The sequence below is a fragment of the Triticum urartu genome, chromosome 3 (genome assembly GCF_003073215.2).
Source record: "Triticum urartu cultivar G1812 chromosome 3, Tu2.1, whole genome shotgun sequence".
Taxonomy (NCBI): domain Eukaryota; kingdom Viridiplantae; phylum Streptophyta; class Magnoliopsida; order Poales; family Poaceae; genus Triticum; species Triticum urartu.
In genome coordinates, this window is record NC_053024.1 from 676,892,443 (window position 1) to 676,908,257 (window position 15,815).

General features: G+C 46.6%; 1 protein-coding gene across 1 annotated transcript; it reads right to left on the minus strand.

The window, feature by feature from the left end:
- Positions 1-13,919: 13,919 nt before the first annotated feature.
- On the minus strand, positions 13,920-14,842 carry LOC125547148. Its single transcript, XM_048711140.1, has 5 exons — positions 14,833-14,842; positions 14,713-14,777; positions 14,528-14,629; positions 14,276-14,452; positions 13,920-14,198 (listed from the first exon to the last, which is right to left on the minus strand). The coding sequence occupies exons 1-5, from the start codon at positions 14,840-14,842 to the stop codon at positions 13,920-13,922; spliced, it is 633 nt and encodes a 210-aa protein (XP_048567097.1).
- Positions 14,843-15,815: the final 973 nt, after the last annotated feature.

Below are 15,815 nucleotides of genomic sequence, written 5' to 3' on the forward strand. Positions count from 1 at the left end.
TCAAAAGCGGGTTTGGAAGTAGTCCGGACTCTTGCAAAGCCCCTCCCCCCATGTTTGTCTCCAATTTTCGGAAGAAATCGCGTCTGGACCGTGCGGCGGACTGATACATGCCCGCGTTGGATGGCTTCACGGTCTGGACAGCGTGGTCCGGACGCATGCGGGTGGTTTACTGGTCCGCCTTGAAGATGCCTTACACAGTAGAGATCAAGTGTACATTGGGCCAACAAGAATGAATGACGATGATGAATACAAACTCCAGTTAGATCGAGGGTCAAATTAACATCCCAACATGGTTTTAGAAAATGGGAATTATGATATCATCCCTTTATTCCACTCTTATGGTCGAATTTTGCTAAAGCTACGCGTACGGAAAGTGCTTAGGAAGATGAGCTAGAGACCTAGGATTCATCACGATTTGGGTCCCACAACTAATTTTAAGTTAAGAAAATCAATGAGATTAGGCCATGCAATGACTGACCTTAAGCAACCCGACAACAGATCACAGATTCTACAGAGAACAGGCCGAGCGCCCTCCGCTAGCGCTTCCCGCATCGCCCCTGTTCGGGCGACACGGGCAGAGACAAAACCCTAGTCGTCGGGGGCTCTCCTTCCTTCCCTCCCCTCCTCTGCCGCCGCTGAAGGACGCCGACGGCCTACAGCCCAGCGGCCGATGGAGGTGGCGGGGGCCTCCCTCTGTCCTGCGCCATGGGGACCGTGCGGAGCCCCGCGACATGAGGATGCGCGGCTGATCTGGCCTTGAAGGCATGGCGGATATCGGCGGCGTGGCGTAGTGGAGACTCGACGTTCGATGCACGAAGATGGACTCTTGCAAGACGAGGACGTTGTCTGGCGTCATGGTGACGTCGATGGCAGATAGGCCTGGCAAGGTCGGTGCGTTAGTTTCTGCTCTAAAGATGGACTAGTGGAAGACGGCAGCGACGACACATGAGAGTGTGTCGCACCGATTTTTACCCCAAACCCAGTATGTGTTTTGGTTGGGGCCTCCAGTTTTAGATGTTAGACTTTGGTGCGATGTCTGTTTGGTATTAGGCTCGTACTATCGCCACCCCTTCATCACGTGAATAGGAGTAACGATAGTTGTTGCTAAGATAATGGCTTCAGACTAACTGATGCACTACTTTATAAGGTCTTGATGAATAATTAATAAAATGGATGCATGCATCGCTGAGATGTAAAGGTTGAGGGCAATCCTCCTTTTCTAAAAGAAATAAAAGAATGCAATGACTGACCTGATCGGCCACGACTGATATTCACTAACTCAACATCGTTTGTTCGTTCTTGAAGCGCTCTCGGACGGACAGTATGAACGCCGTGGCCCTTTCGTCGACGTCGCCGGTCACCGTCGCGTTGAAGGAAGAAGGGTACCTGGGCTGGTAGGCATGTGCGGTCTTGGTCTGGGTTGTAGGCTTGGTAAGCAGATTCAACTACCTTATCCTCACAGTGAGTCAGTGTCCGAACGCCCTTTTGATCTCGTTCACTCTGATGTTTGGGGTCCAACTCCCTTTGCTTCGAAAGGGGGTCATCGCTACTATATTATCTTTATAGACGATTTTTCTCGGTACACTTGGATCTATTTCATGTCTTCTTGTAGTGAGGTGTTATCTATATACAAAAAATTTGCTGCCATGGTTCATACAAAGTTTTCCACTCCTATTCGTGTTTTTCATGCAGATTCAGCTGGTGAGTATATCTCCCATGCGCTGCGAGGATTCCTTGCTGAGCAGGGTACTCTTTCTCAGTTCTCTTGCCCTGGTGCTCATGCTCAGAATGGTGTTACTGAGCGCAAGCATCGTCACCTTCTTGAGACGGCGCGTGCGATGATGATCGCAGGCTCTCTTCCGCCTCACTTCTGGGCTGAGGCTGTTACCACTTCCACCTATCTCATTAACATTCCTCCATCTGTGCCCAATATTCCCACTCCTCGTCCTGCTATTGCAGATCCGACGCCGTGCTCTCCTACGGTTTCTTCTCCTCCCTCATCGCATGACTCTCCACCTTCATCATCGATACCTTCCCCTTCTACACCTTCATCACTTATACCTTCCTCTTCTCCACCTTCTTCACCGATACATTCCCCGTCTCCACCTCTAGTGATTCCACATATTCCCTCCTTTCCTTTCCATTATACTCATCGTCCACGTGTTGTGGATAAGTCTACTAATGTCCCCTCTACTTCTGGCGTGCCGTCCTCCTCTCAGTCGACTTATGGTCTCCGCTCTCGGCCTTGTCCGCCCCCTAACCGATATTCTCCTTCTCACTATGGTCTTTCGACCACTCTTGAGCCGACTTCTTATCGGGATGCTGTTGTTCACCCTGAATGGCAGTTTGCGATAGTAGAGGTGATTGCTGCCCTTGAGCGCAACGGCACATGGGATCTAGTTTCTCTTCCTCCTCGTGTTCGTCCCATCACTTGTAAGCGGGTCTATAAGATCAAGACTCGCTCTGATGGTTTTCTTGAGCGTTATAAAGCTCGTCTTGTGGCTCGTGGCTTTCAGCAGGAGCATGGACATGATTATGATGAGACTTTTGCTCCTGTGGCCCATATGACCACTGTTCGCACACTTCTTGATGTGGCCTCTGTTCGTCACTGGTTTGTCTCTCAGCTTGATGTTAAGAATGCCTTTCTTAATGGTGAGTTGCGTGAGGAGGTTTATATGCAGCCACCACCCGGGTATTCAGTTCCTGATGGTATGGTTTGTCGTCTTTGTCGCTTTCTCTATGGCCTTAAGCAAGCCCCGAGCTTGGTTTGAGCATTTTTCCTCGGTGGTCACTACAGCGGGTTTTTCGCCCAGTGCTCATGATCCAGCGCTGTTTGTCCACCTTTCTGCTCGTGGTCGCACTCTTCTTCTTTTATATGTTGATGACATGATCATCACTGGCGACGATTCTGAGTACATTGCCTTTGTCAAGGCCCGTCTCAGTGAGCAGTTCCTTATGTTTGATCTTGTTCCTCTTTGTTACTTTCTCGGGATTGAAGTTTCTTCCACCTCTGATGTCTTTTTTATTTCCCAAGAAAAGTATACCCAGGATCTTCTTGCTCGTGCGGCTCTTAGTGATGAGCGCACAATTGAGACTCCTATGGAGCTCAATCTTCACATTCGTGCTTCTGATGGTGAGCTGTCTATCTTGATGTTACTCGTCCTGATATCTCCTATCCTGTCCATATTCTGAGTCAGTTTGTTTCTGCTCCCACTTCAGTTCACTATAGTCACCTTCTTCGTGTTCTACGATATCTTCGTGGCACGATCTCTCATCGTCTCTTTTCCCCCCGTTCCAGTTCGTTACAACTCCAGGCCTACTCGGATGCTACGTGGGCTAGTGATCCTTCGGATCATCGTTCACTTTCTGCTTACTGTGTTTTTCTTGATGGTTCTCTCATTGCCTGGAAGACGAAGAAACAGATTGTAGTTTCCCGTTCGAGTGCAGAGGCCGAGTTGCGAGCTATGGCTCTTCTGACGACAGAGGTGACTTGGTTACGATGGTTACTGGAGGATTTTGGTGTTTCTATTAATGCACCTACCACCCTATTGTCCGACAGTACAGGTGCTATCAGTATTGCACGGGACCCTGTGAAGCATGAGCTTACCAAGCATATTGGTGTTGATACTTTTTATGTGCGAGCTGCTATGCAGGATCATGTTATTGCTCTTCAGTATGTGCCTTCTGAGTTACAGCTAGCGGATTTCTTCACGAAGGCCCAGACTAGAGCGCAACATGAATTTCATCTCTCCAAACTCAGTGTTGTGAATCCATCATGAGTTTGAGGGAGGGTGTTAAAGTTATAGTGAGATATATTTATGTGGCCTTTGACCTTTTGTATTCTAGCCTTCTGGCATTCTCTTGTACATGTATATATGCTGGTCTTTGGCACCATAGTAATACAAATTGCTTTCATAACACCTTTGACTTCGAGTTATCCTCGTCAGATTCCTGATTCCTCTCTATCCCATGTGAAATCGTCCATCAGCTCGTCATGTAGTTCTTCTAGGTTTCTGTACATGTATCTGTGTAATCCTTTACAAGTCACAGTTGCATTGCGGACGATTAACCTATATGGTGATTCTTTTTACGGAGTTGAGGCTGTACTGGCCTGTAGTAGCCTTAACCTATATATGGTGTGGAGGATAAGCCTATATTTCAGGTTAAATGGTGTATCCTGGCTCTGGACTAACAATTAAATGGTGTAGCTGCTAGCTTTTCCACATAGTACTATCAGTCTGGTAGCCACCGGGCCAGCCAACTGAAGATTAGAATCAAAGCATCTTTGACTTATCTAACTATGTGACCACGAGTATTACTTTGGAAACGGAATTGCTTTGGATAAGTGGGATGATTTTTTCTCCCATCAGTTGACTGTTTTTGTGTGTGTGATATCACTAGATTGACTTATCTAACTCTGTTTTTTTTTCTTTTTGGCAAAATCAGTTGTCTCTTTTGTTTCTTTGTAGTTGAACTTCCAATATACATGAGTTGACATTTAAAAATGTGAAACCATTGTATTTGTAATGTGCAAAAGTATATCTTTTGGCCAGTGCTAGGCATCACACAGCTAAAAGGGAGGGAAAACCAGTTTCTCCTTGGCTGTCAGATTTGACTTAAATCACAATCTTGGGGCATGACATCGGTGCAACAACAAAAACGCCGTTGCTCTCTTGTGTTTGCAAAAGCGTTGCAACATCTTCTTTGATGACACATCAAAATCAACTAAAAATGTTGCAATGTTAAAACATGCCTTGGTAACAAAAAATTCTTGGCTTGCAGCAAATCCACATTGCTTGCATCAAAACCGATGTAAATTGTTCACAAAACTAACAATGTGGAAGATAAACACATGCAACATAGAAAAGATATAAGAATGAAAACCACATCCGCGACATAAAATTCAACCTCATGGTAGACTATGATAACTTTGTAGCAAATTGTCTACGCTTTGGGTAATAAAGAACATACACACTTGTGGTGGCATAATGATTAACCTCTGGCAGGTGGTGGCATAATGATGGCAAGTTTGATTGTAGTTTTGGTAAGAATTTTGAGGCCATAGGGTGTGGTAATCTCGCACTAGTTTATATTCTTTTTTGTGTATGTGAGTTTAGTTACCCTATTATTCCATCATATTTGATGTTCTCTTGATCTAAAAAAGCTACATTTGTTTTTAAAGTTTCTAGAATGTATCACCTTCTCGACCCCCCTCATCACTCCTTTATATGGTGGAACAGATGGAAACCTCGCCCACTACCACAACCACGCCTCCCTCTTCTTCTCTTCTTGACACCAGTGCATGGCACCATCAAGCAAAGCCCACGCAATGTCGGGGGGCTGTGGGGTCGTATTCATGTGCTACGACGTGGTGACATGGTGTGGATGGCCTGGTGGCTTAGGTGATCGTCGGATCTCCTTCTAACTGCAGGATTCCCCCGATTTGCCTTGATCTTGATTTGGCCTCGGTTCTTGCCTGTAGGGGCGGTTGCATGGTGGGCAAATGGGTGTGGCCTGTGGTAGACTACTCTGGTATACCCCTGCTCTAGTGGTCTTTTGGGGTTTGCCGCTCATGGGTTGGGGCTATGTTGACTAATGTCCGCGGTATCGTCTTCTCCTTGGAGGTGTTGTCAAGGCCCCGACCAATCCTTCCCTTCCACGAGCACCATGGAAATCACCAGGTCCCGGTTTAGTGGCCCAGGAGACAGTGGCATCAATGCTGCATTGCACCCTCCTTGGGTGTCACCTGGGTCATTCATATATTCTCGATGTTGAATCTAGGAACATTGTCCTCACCAGTCTCACCAATGGGAGGCTTGGTGACGGTTGCAATGGTGTTGTCCATTGCTCGAGGCGTGGACCTCTAGGGCGCAATGTACACTATCTTCGACGCTTCCTAGACGACACCTTCCCCAGCCCGGTCAGGTTGTGTCATCCACTTGCCGACTCCTCCTAGTGATGCGATCTTGATGCTCTGTGTGCCACCCCCTCACAATTGATGGTTTTAGTTTGGCCAAGGCGATTCAATTTTCGTTGTAGTCGTAGTTGTAGTGCTGGAAGGTGTTATAATAGATGATTGGGTCTTCTATTGTATGAAAATGATACTCCATGTTCCCATTGTGTATTCCAAATAGCAGTGCCATAAAAATCCTTACAATTACTAAGCTACCTAGAATTAGAGGCCTAGGAGAGCTTAAAAAAATCCTAGAAGTGGACCCCACACGTAATGGTCTGGTTGGATCACGATCTACTAAAAGGAGACACGGGCCCCGCATGACAGTATCAGAACCGATATTATATTAAAACACTTTTCAAAACATTTAAAGACATTCAAGAATTTTTTGTGTGAATTTTCAAATTGTTCGCAAATTTTACAAAACATTCATGAATTTAAACAATGTTCGTAAATTTATAAATTCTTCATGAATATGAAAAAACTTTCTTGAAATCTAAAAAATGTTCATGAGTTTTACAATTGTTCATGATTTCTGTAAAATTGGTCACCAAATTTTAAACATATTTGTAAATTAAAAAAATCACAAATATGTAAAAAAATTCACAACTTTTAAGAAAACCTTTGTGAATTCAAAAAAAGTTTTAAATTTTAAATTATGTTCCTAAATTTTAGAAATATTCATAAATTAAAAATAAAAAATATATAAAAATAAACAAGAAAATGAAACACCAAAGTCAGTAAAGAAAAAGAAAAGAAAAGAAATCAACGAAACCTTTCTTGAACCGGAAGGACCAGCGTACATAGACAACCCAATAGCTCCATGGGGTCCGCGTTTGCTTGACCGTTTCCGCGGTTTACATGGAATGTGAATTGCCATAACAACTCTCAGGATAAAAATAAAATTAATTACAAAATCGAAAACGACGTGGCAAAGCGTGTGTTACCCTCCGGCATTAAAATATCAATCAACTCAGAGATGCATCAGGTTTTTTTTTTGCGGTGGCGAGATGCAGCAGCTAGCTAGCACCAGTTGCACGTACACTCACATGCAAAGAAGCAAGAACATCCATAGGTCTCTCCTGAACATCCATAGACACTGACGGCTTAAGATGGCAACGGATGAAACTCGTTTGGTTTTGCTTGGCCAAACCCGTTCTCACGAGAAAACCGTAAACCCGTCTCCGTCCTCGTCCTCATGCACGAGGTCAGTTTTTTGCCCGTCCCTTAAGCCTGCCAGGTTTTCTAAACACGAGGAGAACCTGTCCCTGCGAGTAGTTAGCGCAAACAACAACTTCTCAAAGGAAAACATGAGCATATTGCAGCAATAGTAACAACAACTTGCTTCAAAAAAAATAGTAACAACAACTTTTCAAAGAAAAGCAAGTTTAGATGATGTGCCGTGTGCGGGAGCGACTCGAGGAGAGTGATAGGGGTCGGGCTAGTGTTTGCTAGGGCGCTGGAGCTGGGCATCCGGGCCGGTCGTGTAATCGAGGTGAGCGCTGGGCTTGATTAGTGCAGTGGATGGGTGGAAATCGGTGGATCAGTGGATGCTAGGTATTTTGACGGGTATTACGGGTTTCAGGTTCGGGCACTGCTAAAACGGGTTCAAACATCTAGAACATGTCAGGTTTTATATTTTATCCAAGAACAGCCCCGCGGGTTAGGGCGGAAATCACATATTTGACCTGAGGTCCAAATCAAATCACAAACTGACCTCGTTCCAAAAAAAATTCACTCTGCTGACCCTTTTGTGTGGCGCCCGACAGCTGGGCGCCACACACTACTATGCAGCGCCTCTATCTTGGGCGTCGCACCTCGTGCCAGCGTGGCAGCCCTGGTCCAGTTGCAGCCCCACAGACAGCACTCCAGCGCCTCAGACTTAGGCGCCACACTTGTAATGTGCAGCGCCTAGCTCTTGGGCGCTACACAGTCTGTGTTCCACTTAGGCTGGCCCCACCCCCTCTCCCCACCCCCCCCCCCCCCCCCCCCCCCCCTTAGCCTTGCGCCCCTCCTCTCTTCCCCTCTCCCCCTCTCAAATCCTTCTCAAATCTTGCAAATCCGAAGTATTTGACCGTGGTTTTCGAAGCCAACCCCTCCCTTAAGGTAATCTCCTTCGATCCCCCCGTTTTCATCCATAGGAATTGTCACATTTGCTCAAATATTGCTACTTTGGGGAAATCCTAGTTTTGGCTTGGATTTGCAAATTTGTATTGAATCATGTTATGTTTCTTTGCTAATTTGGGTTGGGTAGGCTTTCATAGTATGCTAGGGTTAGAGTTATGTGTGTTTGATGTTGGTGTTAGGGTTATGCTATGGTTAGGGTTGTGGTTATTGTTAAGTGGGGGTTAGGGTTATTAATTCATATATATGTTATGGCATATGTATTTTGTGCAAATATTTTTTGTTAAGTACTTACTTGATATATGTGTGTTTTTTATTATTGTAGGGATGGGGAGAACATGTGTTTATGTTCATCATGTGGATAAAGAGGCCTTTTTGAAAGGCAATGTTGAGCCGGACCCGGATGAGCTTGACATGGTGTTTGAGAGTAGTCCAAGCTATGCGGAGCTCTTGGACCAAGTGAGGAAGGATTTGAATTGGATGGACCCAAGTGACATTGTTGAGTTCGTGGGAAGGCATAATGTTAGTTTTGGAATGCACATCCGTTGGAAGACAATGTGTGTGAACTCCGAGCAACGTTGGGTTGCATACAAGGAGACGGTTGCCGAATCTCTAGACAAGGCTCTTGAGTTATTTTCCTCCAAGAAGGTTGAGTCTACTTTGAATTTGGACTTGAACCGGAACCCCTCCCCATTGGTTGCTAGCACTCCACCACCCATGAACCAAGATCAAATGAGTGAACCTCATTTCACGCAACAAGATTGGCCAACATTGAGCCCGACTCCAAACAACCAAAATGAAGGTTTTGAAGAGGAGAATGATGAGTACGAGGAGGATGACAACGAAGTTGATCTCCATGACAACAATGTGGGTGATATCGACCAATATCATGTGCAAGAGACAATGGACCAATCCATCCCTTTTTCCCGTGCATATGCATCAGACTCGGATGACGATGGTCCCGATGAAGAAGTTGATGAGGAGGGGTTCACACCGAAGGAGGCCCAAGCATTCAAGAAGGTATTCGGGCCGGATCACAAGACACCGTTGTTCAAGGATCTTAGTCTCACGGATGAAGCCGTTGTGGATGGTGGCAAATGCATATCTCTTGGAGCTAGGCCAAGTTCTCACCGTGATTTGGAAGACGGCAAGAACGGGATATATCCCGGTTGTGAGTTTCAATCCTTCTTGGAATTGAAGATGTGGCTCGACAACTACTCGATTACGCATTATCGTCCACATAAAGTGGCCAACTCGGACGTCAATGTGCGTTACACGGTCAAATGTGAAGTGCCAAGTTGTCCATGGATTGTGCGTGCAAGGCCATGGAAAGGAGGTCCTACTTGGCGCATAGTGAGTTGTCTACCAAATCACATGTGCCGGCACAAGAATGCGGATGGCAAGCTTGTGTACCAACAACACAGACAACTCACGTCCGAGTTCATCACTTATAGGCTTTCCAACCAAATATCCACACTTCCAACAATGAGCATCAAGAGTGTCATTGACCTTGTGAAAGCCATCTTTCATTACAAGGTGAAGTACGGCAAGGCATGGAAGGCAAAGCAAGCCGCATTCAAGATGTTGTATGGCAATTGGGAGGGAGCATACAACCGACTCCCTAGGTTGTTGTTAGCTATGGCCACTATAAACCCAGGCATGGTTCACGTGGTTGAGCCTCATGGGCACCAAACATTGATTCACAACGGGAGGACCGTCCGAGTATTTGGCCGTGCATTTTGGGCCTTTGAGCAATGCGTGAGGGCTTTTGAGCATTGTCGGCCCGTCATCGCCATTGATGGCACGTTCTTGACCGGACAATACAAGGGCACTTTATTGGTTGCAATAGCAAGTGATGCCAATAACCGGGTGTTGCCTTTGGCTTTCGCTTTGGTTGAGGTGGAAAACAATGATAACTGGGAGTGGTTCTTGCGTCAATTGAGAACAAGGGTATTACCGGCTGAAAGGGAAATTTGTGTCATATCGGATCGCCATCCAGGAATTCTCAATGCGGTGGTGGTTGACATTCCCGGACATAGAAAGTTGCACCATCGATGGTGCATGAGGCACTTTTGTGCAAACTTCTATAGGGCATGTGGTATCAAGGAGTTGGCCGATGATCTTCAAGATTGTTGTCTCGCTTTCACCAACAAGCGCTTTGCCACATTGTTCAATGCATTGCTCAGACACAAGAAACTTGACCCCGGTGGTCATGAATTTCTCAGTAAGAACATTGTCGAAAGGAATATGTGGGCACGTGCTTTCGATGAAGATGGCCGGAGGTACGGTCAAATGACAAGCAATATGGCAGAATGCTTCAATAAGTTGCTCAAGGGCGTACGTGCACTACCCGTGACGGCAATAGTTCAATACACATTTGACAAGATGAATGGATACTTTTTGAAGTATTCAATGGAGACGGATAAGCAGATTGCTGGTGAGAACAAGGATAAGCACAAGTACTATTTCCCACCAAAGGTTGAAGAATGGTTGGACTTTCAATCATGGAAGGCAGACTCCCAAGAAGCTGTACTATATGACGACAACGAGTGGAAGTATGAGGTGAAAGAGCCTGGAGGAACCACAAATGATGGCCACCAACACAGAGGCCGCGCTTTCAAGGTCTCCCTAACACGGTGTGATTGCAGCTGCATGAGGCCATCGTTGCTTTATCTCCCATGCTCGCACTTGTTAAATGCAGCCCGTGTTAGGAATGTGGACGTCAATCACCCTCTTACCGTGAGGGAGTCCGAGTTCTCAATCATGACGGTAAAGAATACATGGGCTCCCCGGTTTCAGCCATACTTGGACCAATCACAATGGCCAGAGTATCATGGAGTTCAACTATGGCCGGACCCGGAATTGAAGGTCGTTAGACGGGGAAGACGTAAGACAAAGCATCTTAGAGGTGACATGGACGGATGGGGCCTTGGTGGCGGTGGAGAATACGGCACCGGCCAATTCCAAGAGCCTCGTGAGCAATCCCGTTGTGGGGACTGCAGTCATGGGGGACACAACACAAGAACTTGTCCCAAATCAAGAAAAAGATCAAAGAAAAATGATGCAAGCACAAGCCAAGCAAATGATAGCCAACCAAGTCAACCAAGGAGTAGCCAACCAAGTCAAACAAGCCAACGAGGCACTAGGCAACAAAGAGGTCGTGGTGGTGGTAGAGGCCGTGGTGATGGCCTAGGCCGTGGGGATGGTCTTGGCCGTGGTGAAGGCCTAGGCCGTGGTGATGGTCTAGGCCGTGGTGGTGGTGGTAGAGGCCGTGGTGAAGGCCTAGGCCGTGGTGATGGTCTTGGCCGTGGTGAAGGCCTAGGTCATGGTGACGGTCTTGGCCGTGGTGGTGGCAGAGGCCGTGGTGGTGGTCTAGGCCGTGGTGGCGGTAGAGGCCATGGTGGCGGTAGAGGCCGTGGTGGTGGTCTAGGCCGTGGTGGTGGTAGAGGCAGTGGTGGTGATCTTGGCCTTGGCGGCGGCTGTGGTGGAGGAATGTTCACTTGGCTCAATGGACCATTGCCGTATGTGACTTACTATGATCTTGTTCTTTTGGCTCAATGCTTGTGTTGTCATTTTGCGTTGTGTGACTAACTATTATATTGACATTTTCATAGGTATGGAAACAATGAAGGGGGTGGAGGACACGGAGGCGAAAGGTGAGCTCCCTTGGTGGTCGGAGGAGGGAGAAGAAGAAGAAGAAGAAGAAGAAGAAGAAGAAGAAGAAGAAGAAGAAGAGAGGAAGAAGAAGGGACAAGGACCAGGACCTTTTCTATGAACCAAAATGTGTGCTACTATGTAATATGAGACGTAAATGACTATGTCTTTTTGGCTAAATGTTTGTGTATGACTATGTGATTGGACAACTCTATTGCTATGTGTGTATGAGTATGTGATTTGGACTACTACATGTGATTTGGATATGATTATGTGCCATCTATGTGAATCACAAAACATAAAAATCACTTTGTATATGAAAACAGCAGATAGTGCAGCGCCTAAGGCTGAGGCGCTGCACATTACAGTGCAGCGCCTATCCCTTGGGCGTTGCACACTCACTTAGCATTTTTTTGGGCAGAAAACATACTGGAAGCTTCTGTTGCTCTCTGGACTGGGATGTCCAGAAGTGTAGCGCCTAAAGAGTAGGCGCTGCACTATGGTGTGTGGCGCCTCTCCCTTAGGCGCTGCACGGTTGGACATCTATTTGCTGCACTCACCCCCCTCCCACCCATCCCCACCCCACACACCCTCACCCCCACACAAACCCGAAGCTCAGTGCCTCCCCTCTGCCCTCCTCTCTCCCCTTCTCAAATCCTCCTCAGATCCGGAGTATTTGACCGTGGATTTCGAAGCCAAACCCTCCCTTAAGGTAATCTCCTCCGTTCCCCTCGTTTTCATCCATAGGAATTGTCACATTTGCTCAAATCTTACTACTTTGGGGAAACCCTAGTTTTGGCTTGGATTTGCAAATATTTGTTGAATGATGTTAAGTTTCTTTGCTAATTTGGGTTGGTTAGGCTTTCATGGTATGCTAGGGTTAGGGGTATGTGTGTTTGATGTTGGTGTTAGGGTTATGCTATGGTTAGGATTGCAAGGTGAAGGAGAAAGATGCCAACATCCCGCCATGTTGGTGTGGAGATGTTTGCAAGGTGAAGGTATCCACCGACCGAAATAAATCATGGACGGAAGGGCGGAGATATTTTGTATGCCCGAACTATGCTTATGATCGTGCACTTCCAACTAACGCCTATGACCAACCACCGGTAAGCTCAAGAAGTAAAATGTTACTATCAAATGTGTGTCAACACTAACAAAAATTTTGTATGCAGTCACCGCCTCCTCTATGCAAGTACTTCACGTGGATAGATCTTGAAGTGCCAGAAGATGTCAAAAAGGACCAATACCAAGATTGTCTTAGGCGGCAACGGCGGTTCGAAGAATCGTTTCGAAGAGGCTTGGAGGAAGAGCGTCGTCAGAAGGAGAGGATGGAGCGGAAGAAACGAGACGAGGAGAGGGCACGCCAAGCGAAACTTGCTCGTGAGGAGGAGAGGGCAAGAAAGCTTGCAAAGGCTCGCGAGGCGCAAGAGGAGGACTCGGACCGTGACAAGAAGGGGAAATGGCCTCGCTCTACTCAATAGGGACTTCGGTTCGGTGCACTCGTCGTGAACTTGTGAGGGCATGTAAGATGTTGGTGAACTATTTTCTAGGGCAAGCTGCCATTTGTCATTTGTAATGAATGTGTCGTGAACCATGTCGTAGTTCGAATTGTCTTAAGTTATGAACTCGTCGGCATAAAATTTTTGTTTGTTCAAATTGTTGTGATGATGCAGTCATTGTAAGTATTATGATGTTCCAGTGAAATGAATGTGCTGTCAACTCTGTTTTTTGCAGGTAAACAACCGTGCCAACGCCCAGAACAAAGGCGCTGCACTATTAACTTGGTTAATTTTCGTGGATCGTCAGTGCTCAAAGCCTTCTGTGGCCCTATGGGCAGCCATGGGCCAGTTAAGCAGCGCCTATGGGACGGGGCTGCACTGTGAAGGTGCAGCGCCTAGGCTTTGGGCGCTGCATAGTACAGTGCAGCGCCTGACCTGCTACGGCGCTAGTGCTGTTAAACTGCCAAACTGCCAGAAACAGATTCCATTTTTGGCAAATACAAATACTGAACAATTCAAACTGAACAAAGACAACATCATTTAGGACAAATACCTGAACAAAGACACTATAATTTGAACATCACATCTTTAGGACACACAATACAATAGTAGAGTTCAACATATAACATAACAACAAGTCATCAACCTAAACGAAACGTACAAGAGAGCACTTCCATTAGTAACAAACACTAATGCCTTCCGCCGCGTGTGTTCCTGGTGCCACGCCTGCAGGCAATCTTCTTCTTCCTGGATGGACGAGCCTCCTCTTCCTGCACTTCCTCCTCCGCCTCCGCCTCCGCCTCATGATCCAAGCTAGCCATCCGCGAGGTCCCTACGACCACCTTTGGGTTGCCTCTGTTTTCAAAGTCGTTGGGCGTGTACCGGCGTCTGGGCTGCCTAGGCTTGAACACATATGGGGACCGAAGTTGAGCGTCCGCCAAAGTCATGTCATCATCAAGCTCATCGCCCTATCACACAATCAAACAATATGGTGAAGACCAACGTCGTAATCAAGTGAGAATCACATCTAAAGGATTAGTCATACCTCTTGGGTGACCGCACCCTCATCATCCTGATAAGAATATGAGGAACTCACATCGTCCCTCTGATGGTGAGATGAGGGGTCTGATGGTGTACCAGACCTAGAGGCAGATGGTTCATCAATTTCGGGATCACGGCAACCGAGAAGATTCGATAACCGCCTTAACTTCCTGGCCTGACGCTGTAACATGAACAAGTGTGGAAGATATGAAACTCCGCAACATAGACTACCTCTCATAGTGAATGCGATTTGTACCTTGAGGAATGCTCGTAGTGGACCATCATCATTGCCTTTTCCAACCGGTGTTTCCTCCAGAATAGACTGGCTCTCATCAGCTGCTTTCTTGATCTCGGTGCGCTGTGGATGAGAAAGAATGAACACGTTAGCCATTCAAACATGTGTAATACGGCCAATGGGAAAGTAAAGAAGAAACACTTTACCACATAGTTAATCACCGGAACAGCAGGGACTCCGTGCCCTACCCTGACATCTCTGTTGTACTTCCCTTTTGATAGATCCTCAAAGTTTACGGGTTCTTCAAGAATATCCTCATTATATGCCGGCGGGCATATCTCAACTCGAGTATTTTCAATAAGCCATCGTATGTAGTTATCAAAAGCAAGTGGACTATGCTCACGAAGCTTGGCGCGTGAACTGCTACGAGCTTCCTCCACACAAAGCTGGAAGCGGGTAACATACGAAGCATGATGCTTGTCCCAGTCCTTTATCTTCCGCTGCCTTCTCCTGTCCAACCTGCATGGTACAAAACCAAACATTAGAAAAATCAAGGAGTGACGATGCTTAGTCAATACGGTTCATGCTGTCTTACCTATGAAGTGCTTTGTCCGTATCCACCCATTCCGGCGGGTGAGGCTGGAACAGACCAAACTGACGAGACACGCGATGTAGCAAATGAAACTCAACAACCCAGTTGCATATCAGTGGGCACCGCATACGCCAGAGATCCCTATCCCGCAAGCACATCGGGTTGATGGTAAACTCCGGGGTGTACCCAAGTCTGTCATCGGCGTCATATGGCTGCCATTCCACCTATGAAATAGGGCAACAATGCAAAATTGGTGAATTTTTTTTCAGGCAAACATGAGAAATGACTGAAGTAATGACCTCGTTACCTGCTCAGGCGTAATCGTGTCCAACTCGACAACGTACTTCTGGTACATGAGATTGACATCGTTCGTCATCTCGGAAACCACATCCCACTTGTAAGCCCAAATGGGGCGCCGTAATTCGTCATCTTCATCTTCATACCAAGGATTAAACCTGACGCTCTTCGGGCGTCCAACAGGCAGACGCTCCCAGCTCCATATAGAAAGTAGAAGCATATTACCACCAATGCCTGCACTATCTGTGATCCTGCAACACGCATCGTCCAGCTGCATATGAAAGAAAAACAATGTTAACTTGACAGCAAGCTTGCATTGCTAATGAAGAAATGAGTTGATCACAAAACAGACCAACTACCTGTCGGTACAAGTAGGCAAGAGTTGCTGAACCCCAGCTCCATTTGCTATCGAAGACGGTC

Coding starts and splice junctions, on each gene's coding strand:
- LOC125547148 (XM_048711140.1), bottom strand. Junction 14,630..14,712: donor TTCCGGTGATTAACTATGTG/GTAAAGTGTTTC, acceptor TCTCATCCACAG/CGCACCGAGATCAAGAAAGC. Junction 14,453..14,527: donor CACTACGAGCATTCCTCAAG/GTACAAATCGCA, acceptor TTCATGTTACAG/CGTCAGGCCAGGAAGTTAAG.